The 10365-nt window shown below is 39.9% G+C and overlaps 1 protein-coding gene, 1 non-coding gene and 1 pseudogene across 2 annotated transcripts; 2 read left to right on the forward strand and 1 right to left on the reverse strand.

Moving 5' to 3' along the window:
* LOC147944471 (GPCR-type G protein 1-like) overlaps positions 1-5696 on the reverse strand; it is a 42993-nt pseudogene extending 37297 nt beyond the window's left edge.
* LOC147944472 (small nucleolar RNA R71) lies at positions 2218-2324 on the forward strand. Its single transcript, XR_015558688.1, has one exon. It is a non-coding gene; the product is annotated as a small nucleolar RNA R71 (small nucleolar RNA).
* Positions 5697-9397: 3701 nt separating the features above from the next.
* On the forward strand, positions 9398-9781 carry LOC147944473 (uncharacterized). Its single transcript, XM_087452787.1, has one exon. It carries the CDS (start codon positions 9398-9400, stop codon positions 9779-9781), a length of 384 nt encoding a protein of 127 aa, XP_087308913.1.
* Positions 9782-10365: the final 584 nt, after the last annotated feature.

The following is a 10365-nucleotide window of genomic DNA, read 5'->3' on the forward strand; positions in this document are numbered from 1 at the left end:
AACATAAAAGAAAACACATCAAAACTACTAAGAAATTAAACCATATTTACAAAGGATACCTTAGAGACTTCCTCCCTAGTGAGCTTGTTTAGAGTCACTAAGCTTGACTTTTGGTTTCCTTCTTAAACTTGGTCTAGATACCAAGGAGGTGATGAAATCCTCCCTGGAACCTCTTGGTCACTGTGAAGTTGATCCTTGATCACCTCACCCTTAGCACACAAACCATACTTTTTCTTGATTTTGAGCCTTGGTCTTGCTTTCCTCAAAGACCTCTTGTTCAGCTTAACTTGGAGATCCTCAACCATACTAGACAGCTCTTGAACTGACTTCTTAAGCTTTTCCACAGAATCTTCTTGAAGAGAGAGCTCAGCCTTTGGAGTTGCCTTATCACTTAAGACCTCTTGACCACCTTTGTCTTTGATAGTAAAAGGCTGATCATCAATGGTAGGAAGGTTGGTTGGGTTATAGATATTGAACTTCATAACTATACCCTCAGCAATATTCAAGGTCACAAGACCTTCCTTGACATCAATGACTGCTCCAACAGTGGATAAGAATGGCCTTCCAAGGATGATAGGATCTTCAGGTTCCTTGTCCATCTCCAATACCACAAAATCTGTATGAACCCTTGCCTTCCCTATCTTAAGTGGGACATTCTCCAACCTTCCAACTACTTCTCTGTTTGACCCATCAGCTAGGCATACATGGAGGTTGGTGGATTTGAAATCAGTTCTCCCTAGATTTTGAGCTATGGAGTATGGCATCACACTAGTTGAAGCTCCCAAATCACAAAGGCATTGGTTGTAGTGGAGGTAACTGATTGTGCAAGGCAGATAGAATGGTCCTGGATCCTTAAGCTTAATTGGGATGATCACTCCTCCAAGGTTCTCAAGATCCTTCTCATCTTGAGCTTGAGCCTTTTTCTTTGACAAATCAAGCAAAAAATCTCTATAGAGAGGATAAGGTTCATACTGTTCCAAGGGAGGTCCTCTCTCCTCTTCTTGGTAAGCATTGATGATCTCTTGAATAGCCATCACTTCCTCTTGTTTCTCAACCACAACCTCTTCCTTCAAAGCTTTCTCATCCTCTTGTTGCTTAGCCAACATCTCCTTTTTCTCAATTATTTCCCTTAATTCCTTGATCCTCTGTGCTTTGAAACGCCCTGGGAATGGTAGAGGTGGTTTGTAGGCAGGAGGAATGTACTTAGCAGGTTTAACAGCTCCTGATCTTTCAGCTCGATCGACCACTCGATCAGGCACTCGGTCGAGTGCTGGCTCGAGTACCTAGTCGAGTGCAATGACGGATTCAGATTTCTCTGCACAAACTTCACTCAAAGCTTCAATAACTGACCAATCCTCCCCATCTTGAACATCACTGTCCTTAGTGACTTCTTCATCAGAGATATGGATGGCTTTTGCAGTGAACTCCCTTGGATTTTGAACAGCTTTTCCAGGGAGTTGGTTGGGTTTAGGAGCAGAAGTAGAGGCAATGTTGCTCTCCATATACTTCACTCTAGAGTTAAGACCTTCAAACTTCATGTTAAGGTCATTATACTGGGATGTGAGCCTTTGATTCAATTCAGCAAACTGCTTGGCTTCCTCAATCTTTCCTTGTGTTTGCCCAATCAACAACTGCTGCATCATGGCTCTTAAGTCTTGTTCTTGGCCTTGGTTAGTCTGAAACCCTGGTGGGGGACACAACTGAGGCTGGAACACTTGATGTTGTTGTTTGGGGACATAGTTTTGTTGTTGTTGAGGCTGTTGAGGTGGATACACTTGGTCTTGAGGGTTAGCCACATTGGTACTCCTATAAGAGAGGTTGTTGTTCTTGAAACCCCCTTGGTTGTAGCCTTTGAAACCTCCCTGGTTTTGCATGTAGCACAACTCAGCAAATTCAGTCTCCCCCTCTTGAACTGGAACCTCTTCTTCACCAATGAAGTGAATAGACTTTTGTTGGCTAAGAAGGATCTTGTCAAGCTTCTTATTGACCATCTTCAAGTCCTTCTTGTACTTGTCCTCTTGATCAATTGATGATGACCTTATGGTTCTGTCATAGTCCTCATTATAGTTGCCATCTGACTGAGCAAGATTCTCAACTAACTCCCAGCCTTCTTCCACATTCCTGTTGAGGAAGTTGCCATTAGAAGCTGTGTCAAGAAGCATCCTGATCTTGGGAAGCACTCCTCTATACAATGTACTTAAGAGTGACTCATTGCTGAAGCCATAATGAGGGCATTGAGTCTGGAATCCTTTAAACCTCTCCCAAGCTTCACAAAAGCTTTCATTGTTTCTTTGAGCAAACCCAGAAATTTCATTCCTCAATCTAGCAGTCCTTGCATTTGAGAAAAATTTTGCCAAGAAAGCCTTCTTGCAAGCATCCCATGTGGTTATTGCTCCAGTAGGAAGAGTCTTCTCCCAAAGGTGTGCCTTATCTCCAAGTGAGAATGGGAAGAGCCTCAACTTGAATCCATCTTCACTCACTCCATTGATCTTTGTAAGACCACAGATTCTGTCAAACTCATCAAGGTGATCTAGTGGATCCTCCATTGGCAACCCATGGAACTTGTTGGCTTGAATCATGGAGATCAATCCACTTTTGATCTCAAAGTTGTTGTTTGGCACTGTTGGAGGCACAATACCAGCCCTTTGGTTGTGGGTGTTGGGTGCATCTCCAGCACTAATGTGCCTAGGTCTCTGCTCATGGTTAGCTTGTTGCTCCATGATCATTGGATCCTCTTGCTGAACTTGAACTACTCTTCTTCTCTGATTTCCCAAACCCTTTTGCTTCCTATGGATGTTGTCAATAGGCCTTTGAAGATTGTCTTTCCCCTTACACCTTGTGTGCATCAACAAACGCGAGTACAGACTCGAACAAGTTCACAATTGAGCTCAGGCTCGTGTGGGTGGTTGAGTCGACTGGGAAGTGGTGTCCAAATGTACACGGCTTCTGACTCGATCAAGTGCTCGATCACTACTCGGTCGAGTGGTGGTCGAGTGGTTGGTCGAATGGGTACCTGAAATTCAAGACAACCCAGCAACAGAAGATTCGAGTCCAGCAACTTCAGAAGTGTATAAACGATCTTAATGTTAGACTAATATGGATCCTAAATGTCACAAAAACACACTCAGATGGGCACTGGCGCCAAATTGAAACAAGATCTTTTTGGTGTGGGTGATGAATGATGATGAATGTATGCAATGAGATATGAATGGATGGATGGTAAGGTGTTTCAATTCCCCTTATGCAGTTGCAGTATAAGAGGTGTCAATCCTAAATGAGTGTTTGTGAACAATTAAGATATGTATATGAATCTAAGTTAAGCCAAATGTAAAGATTGTTTGTCACTAACAATCCTAAGATGAAAAAGTAAAATGCAGAAAGTAAACTACAAGAACTAAGAGCTAAATGCAAATATAACAGAATGATTGCAGTAGTTATGAACCAAGAACAGAAAAGAAACTATGCTAATGAACTAATGCAATACAATAATGAATAGGACCATGAGTAAATGAAACAGAAATGCAAATAGAATGATACTAGAGATAAGACAGAACAACTACAAAACATAAACAAGAGTTCTGGGGATGAACAAGAGCAAGCACTCGATCGAGTGTAGATCGAGTGCAGGGTCGAGCTAGATAAATCCGGGAAACAGAGCAACACAATAAAAACAGAGCAATGCAAAAACGAATCAAACAACAAGCAAGCAACAAGATTAAGACTTAAAAATCAATAAACAAAGAAGGCCTTGAGGAGGGATTCATGGGCTAGACTAATGAATGAGGTTATCACACTTTGGCCAAAGAATCTCAAGCAAAGCTTTGAGCTAATCTCTAGACATATAAATCTAAGACAAGTCTCTTCCACTCTCATGGCAAGAATCAATCAAACCTATGCATCTCTAGACTTGTTCTCACAAAGTAAAGAATCTACACAAGTAGGCATTAAGCAATACATCTCATACCAAACAAGACCTCTAATCTCTTAGCAAGCCTAATGGTAAGCTCTAGATCTAGTCTTATCTATGCTCCTTAAACATTGGTGTGATGCTAAGATGCTTGAAATCAAACCCTAACCTCTCAGTTCAGGATTAGCATTAAGAACATCTAGCCTAGAAGAGATTCTACCACAATCAAGCTTGACCAAAGCAAACAAACCTCAAACATAGCCTAGCCTAACCAATCCTCAAGATCCTAAGTACTACACACATGAACACATGATGAACATCAAAGTCATAAACCCAGAAAATCTCGAAACTTGCATTAAATGAAGATAAGAACAAGATCTACAATGTTGCAAAAGGAATCAAACCCAAATTCTTAATATATTGAAAGTTATGGAACCAACAATATTGAAGAATCTAAGAGTTTTCTTAAAAAGGGTACAAAATCTAAGAAAATGAAAAGGCAAAGGGAATAATTCCTTAAAAGGTAAAAACTAGGTTTCTGACTCTCTAAAAAGTTGCACACTTTGGTGGCTGCAGGTACAAGGCTTTATATAGGAGAGGAGGTGGAAGCCCTAAAAACAATAAAAGACAAAATAGTCAACGGCTCGGTCAACTCGACCTGTGCTCGGTCGAGTGGCAGGTCGAGCTGGCTTCTCTCGTGCATTCTCCACTCGGTCGAGTCCTCCTCAGCACACGGTCGAGTGTCTGGTCGAGTGTGCGGTCGAGTTGGACTCTGGACCTTGGTTCCTCAGCCTTAACTCTATTGCTTTTCCTTCATGATTGGCTCACTTCTCCACAGCATAGCTTCCATGCTCCTTAAGCTCCAAAATCACCTGAATATACATGAAAAGATGCAAATGCAATGCAACTAAACTCTAATGCATGATTAGTGCTAAAGCTATACAATAATGGCCTAAATGGATAGCAAAAGATGCAAAAGATGTGAATAAACTAAGGGAAAACATGGTAAAATATATGAACATCACACAGCTACAACCAGAACAAATAAACTGACCTTGCTCATTTTGGTAATCTTGAACCGACCGTACAACAGTCCCAACAATTCTTCTGAAGAAAGAGCTACGTTTCTGATTCTAGGAGAAAAAAGCATTAGATGATTAGCTCCCAAAATCTGTTTAGAGTTTTCTATTTTTGTGTTTTGGGATTCTTCTCTATATATAGAGAGAGTCTAGGTTATTGGGAAAACAGTTTTTGATTCTAATTAATAAAAAGCAGAGAGTTTTCATCTCTAATCTGGTGGATTTCTAAAGTTTTTCTTAATCAAGTTCACGCTTGAGAACTTGATTTCTAACTAGGTTTCGTGCTTGCTAATCCTAGAGTTTCCGACTGCGTCAAGTGGTATCAAAGCAGGCTTTTTCCTGTTTCTTTTTCAAGGCTTGATCAGCTATGGGAGATCAATCTGTGACCAAAGCAGACTTTGAGGGTTTTACCGAGGCTATTACCTCGGCTCTAACTGCTTTGACCGATCAGATGACAAATTTGATGACAAATTTGACAACTGAGATCAGAAACAACAACAACGCAAATCAGCAAAGAGGAATAGAAGGAGGACAAGGGCTTAACGAAAATCAGCACAAACACAGAGGAAGAGGAATCCCAAGGGTAGACAACAATCGTGCTATTATTAATGAAAGCTCAAGTTCTGATGAAGAGGAAGCTGTGGAGGATGAAGTTGAGCGAAGAAATCAACAGAATAATCATGATTACCGTGTAAAGGCTGACATTCCATTGTTCTATGGAACTATGAGTGTTGAAGAGTTTCTAGATTGGCAAATAAGCGTCGATAGGTTCTTTGAAGTCATGGGTGTCCCTGAAAACAAGCAAGTTAAGATGGTGGCAATTAGGCTGAAGAGTACTGCTGCTGTGTGGTGGGATAAACTTGTTATTCAGAGGCAAAAACAAAGAAAGGGGCCAGTCAAGACATGGAGGCGGATGAAACAGTTCATGATGGATAGGTTCTTACGAGAGGACTATGAACAGATTCTCTATAAGATGTATATTGAATGTGTTCAAGGAAAAAGGACTGTGACAGAGTATACAATAGAGTTTCTGAGAGTAATGATCTTGGAGAGACAGAAAATCAGAAAGTGGCAAGATATATAAGTGGGTTAAAGAGCTCTATTCAAGAGAAGATGGGTTTACAAACTGTATGGACTGTGCAAGAGGCTTCTAGCCTAGCTTTGAAAGCTGAGTGAATTGAGAAATCTCCTCGCAATTTCACTTCTTTAAGAAGATATTCACCTCAGAATAATTTTGAATTAATAGGCGATAAGGAGAAGAGTGCAGTAACAAAGGATACTAACCTTGGGAACAAAAGAGCTGGAAGTTCTAATAATGGTTCTAATAATGCTCAGCCGAATAAACCACCAATCCGGAAGCAAAGTAACACTTATGCGAGACCATCCATCGACAAGTGTTTCTGTTGTCAAGGACAAGGTCACAAATCAAATGTTTGTCGGAGTAGGAGAACTACAGTTTTGCTAGAGGAGGAAGAAGAACATGAAGAAGAGGATGAATATGCAGGTGTTGATTTTGCTGAAGAAGAATCGAATGAGATGATAAAAATTGTACTTGAAAGGGTCTTGTTATCATCTAAGGAAGAAGGACAGCGAAAAAAAGTGTTCAGAACAAGGTGTTTAATTAACGACAAAGTCTGCAACTTGATTGTGGATAATGGTAGCACAGAAAACCTAGTTTCTCATAAACTGGTTGAATATCTGAAGTTACCCACAACGCCACTTGAGAAGCCATATGCTTTAGGATGGGTGAGTAAAGGCTCTCGATATCGAGTAACACTGTCTTGTAAGGTTCCGATCTCCATTGGAAAATATTACAAAGAAGAGGTATTGTGTGATGTTCTCGACATGGATGTTTGTCATATCATACTTGGTCGTCTTTGGCAGTACGATAATGACGTTACATATCGAGGAAGAGATAATGTGTTAATGTTTTCATGGAATGGGCACAAGATTGCTATGGCTCCTGTTTCACACCTTGATCATAATTCAGGGAGGAAAAATACTAATTTCTTGGTATTGACATATAGTGAAAGAGAGCTAGGTGAAGCAATAAAAGAATCTAAATGTATCTGTCCGGTGGTTATTAAAGGGCTGATGAGTGTTATAACAGAAGAAGTAACAACTCCAAAAGAAATACTAGAGACTCTGCAAGATTTTAAGGAGCTAATTGCAGATGAGTTACCACAAGAATTACCTCCTATGCGCAACATTCAGCATCAGATTGACCTTATTCCATGATCAAGCTTACCAAACCTTCCCCATTACCGTATGAGTCCTAAAGAAAATGAGATTTTGAGGGAACAAATTGAAGATCTGTTAAGGAAAGGGTTCATTCGTGAAAGTATGAGTCCTTGTGCAGTGCCAGTCCTCTTTGTTCCTAAGAAAGGAAATCAATGGTGGATGTGTGTAGATAGCAGAGCTATCAACAAGATAACTATCAAGTATCGTTTCCCTATTCCTAGATTGGACGACATGCTTGACGAGTTAATTGGTTCTAAGTTCATTTCTAAGATAGATCTTCGCAGTGGATACCATCAGATTCGAATTAGGCCTCGAGATGAATGGAAGACAGCATTTAAGAGCAAAGATGGATTGTATGAGTGGTTGGTGATGCCATTTGGGCTGTCAAACGCCCCTAGTACCTTCATGCGGCTGATGAACCAAGTTCTTTGTCTGTTTACAGGTTATTCTATGGTGGTTTATTTTTATGATATTCTGATCTATAGTAAAACAAAAGAAGATCATTTGGAGCATGTGAGACAAGTGTTGCAGGTCTTAAAAGAGAATAAGTTGTACATTAATCTGAAAAATGTACTTTCAGCACCAATAAGTTGCTCTTCTTAGGTTTTGTTGTTGGAGAAGAAGGAATTCATGTTGACAAAGATAAAGTGAAAGCTATTAGGGATTGGCCTGTCCCAAAATCAGAAAGTGATATACGCAGCTTTCATGGTCTTGCTACATTCTATAGGAGATTTATAAGAGATTTCAGTACTATTACTTCTCCTATTACCGAGCGCTTGAAGAAAGGAAAGTTTCACTGGGGTCTCGAGCAAGAGAAAAGTTTTGAGTTAATCAAAGAAAAGCTATGTACTGCACCAGTTCTAGCATTGCCTAATTTTGATAAAGTGTTCCAAGCTGAATGTGATGATAGTGGAGTGGGAATAGGTGTTGTTTTGTCTCAAGAAAAACAACCAGTAGCTTTCTTCAGCGAGAAATTGAGTGAAGCTCGACAGAAGTGGAGCACCTATGATCAAGAGTGCTATGCAGTATTTAGAGCCTTAAGGCAGTGGGAGCATTATTTGATTCAGAGAGAGTTCATTTTGTTCACTGACCACCAAGCTTTGAAGTTCCTTCACAGCCAAAAGGTGATTAACAAAATGCATGCTCGTTGGGTTAGCTTCCTGCAGAAATTCCCTTTTATAATCCAGCATAAGTCAGGTGCACTTAATAAAGTGGCTGATGCTTTGAGTAAGAGAGCGTCATTGTTAGCTACTTTAACACAAGAGATTGTGGGATTTGAGTTTATGAAGGAGTTGTATGAGAATGATGTTGAATTCAAGGAACTATGGGTCAAATGCAACGAGAAGCATCCTTCTGTAGATTTTCATATTCGAGAAGGCTATTTTTTTTAAAGGAGATCGATTGTGCATCCCTTGCTCATCGCTAAGAGAGAAGTTGATCCGTGATTTGCATGGGAGTGGTCTTAGTGGGCATTTGGGAAGAGATAAGACTATCGCTAGCCCAGAGGAGCGATACTTTTGGCCACACTTAGGGAGAGATGCTGGAGCCATTGTCAATAGGTTTTATATTTGTCGTGTCAAAAGGCCAATCGCAAAACACTGGTCTTTACATGCCTTTACTTGTTCCTGATGATATTTAGCAAGACTTGGCTATGGATTTTGTGTTGGGATTGCCTCGTACACAACGGGGAGTGGATTCTATGTTTGTGGTAGTTGACAGATTTTCCAAGATGACACATTTCATTGCTTGCAAGAAGACTGCAGATGCATCCAACATAGCCAAATTGTTTTTCAGGGAAGTGGTGCGCCTTCACGGAGTTCCTAAGTCGATTACTTCAGATAGAGACACAAAGTTTCTAAGTCATTTTTGGATTACTCTTTGGAGGATGTTTGGAACAGCTCTAAATCAAAGTTCTACAGCTCATCCTCAAACAGATGGACAAACTGAAGTAAGTAATAGAACTTTGGGAAATATGGTTCGAAGTATTTGTGGGGATAAACCAAAACAGTGGGATTTAGCTTTGCCTCAAGTGGAGTTTGCTGACAACAACGCTGTACATTCTGCAACAGGGAAATCACCTTTTTCTCTAGTGTATACTTCTGTTCCTAAACATGTGGTTGATTTGGTTAAGTTGCCTATGACTCGTAGAGTTAGTGCATCAGCTGAAACCATGGCTGAAGAAGTTTTGGCTGTTAAAGAAGCTGTTAAGGCTAAGTTAGAAGCTACTGGGCAGAAGAACAAGGTTGCTGCTGATAAACGTCGAAGACTCAAAGTTTTCAAAGAAGGTGATGAAGTGATGGTGTTCCTGCGTAAAGAGAGATTTCCAGTTGGTGCCTACAGCAAGCTGAAGCCTCGCAAGTATGGTCCATTCAAGGTGTTACGAAGGATCAATGATAATGCTTATGTTGTGGATCTCCCAGAATCGATGAACATTTCAAGTACTTTTAATGGCGCTGACATTTATGAGTATCATGAAGATGGGGTTCTATATCCAGAAGAGAACTTGAGGACAAGTTCTTCGGAGGTGGAGGAGACTGACGTAGGAAGGATTTAGTGAATTTAACTTTTCTTTTGATATATTTACTTATGATAGTTTTCTATTTCTGTTTAGAGTTTTCTATTTTGTGTTTTGGGATTCTTCTCTATATATAGAGAGAGTTTACGTTATTGGGAAAATAGTTTTTGATTCTAATTAATAAAAAGCAGAGAGTTTTCTTCTCTAATGTGGTGGATTTCCAGAGTTTTTCTTAATCAAGTTCACGCTTGAGAACTTGATTTCTAACTAGGTTTAGTGCTTGTTAATCCTAGAGTTTCCGACTGCGTCAACCACATAAACGAGAATTTTTGGATGCAAAAACTAGTATCAATCAGAAGTAGACAAAAAAAAGAATAATGAGTCGATCATTTTAAGCATTTTTTTTCTAAAGGTAATTTGAAGTCAAGTAACGCTATAGCCTCTAGCTCTCACTATCGTTTCATGGCAGACAACATATCCTCTAATGTAGACATTTAGATTTCAGTATTATCTATAACATTTGGGGCGTATTATAGATAAATATGCCACATAATTGCTACTGGCACTAATTACAATAACACAGACAATCAGCCATCTAAATCGGTTTGATGTCAACTAATGGA

This window comes from Camelina sativa, chromosome 5, assembly GCF_030686135.1.
Source record: "Camelina sativa cultivar CO46 ecotype springtype chromosome 5, ASM3068613v1".
Classification (NCBI taxonomy): Eukaryota; Viridiplantae; Streptophyta; class Magnoliopsida; order Brassicales; family Brassicaceae; genus Camelina; species Camelina sativa.

Coding starts and splice junctions, on each gene's coding strand:
- LOC147944473 (XM_087452787.1), top strand. CDS start 9,398: ATGGCTGAAGAAGTTTTGGCTGTTAAAGAAGCTGTTAAGGCTAAGTTA.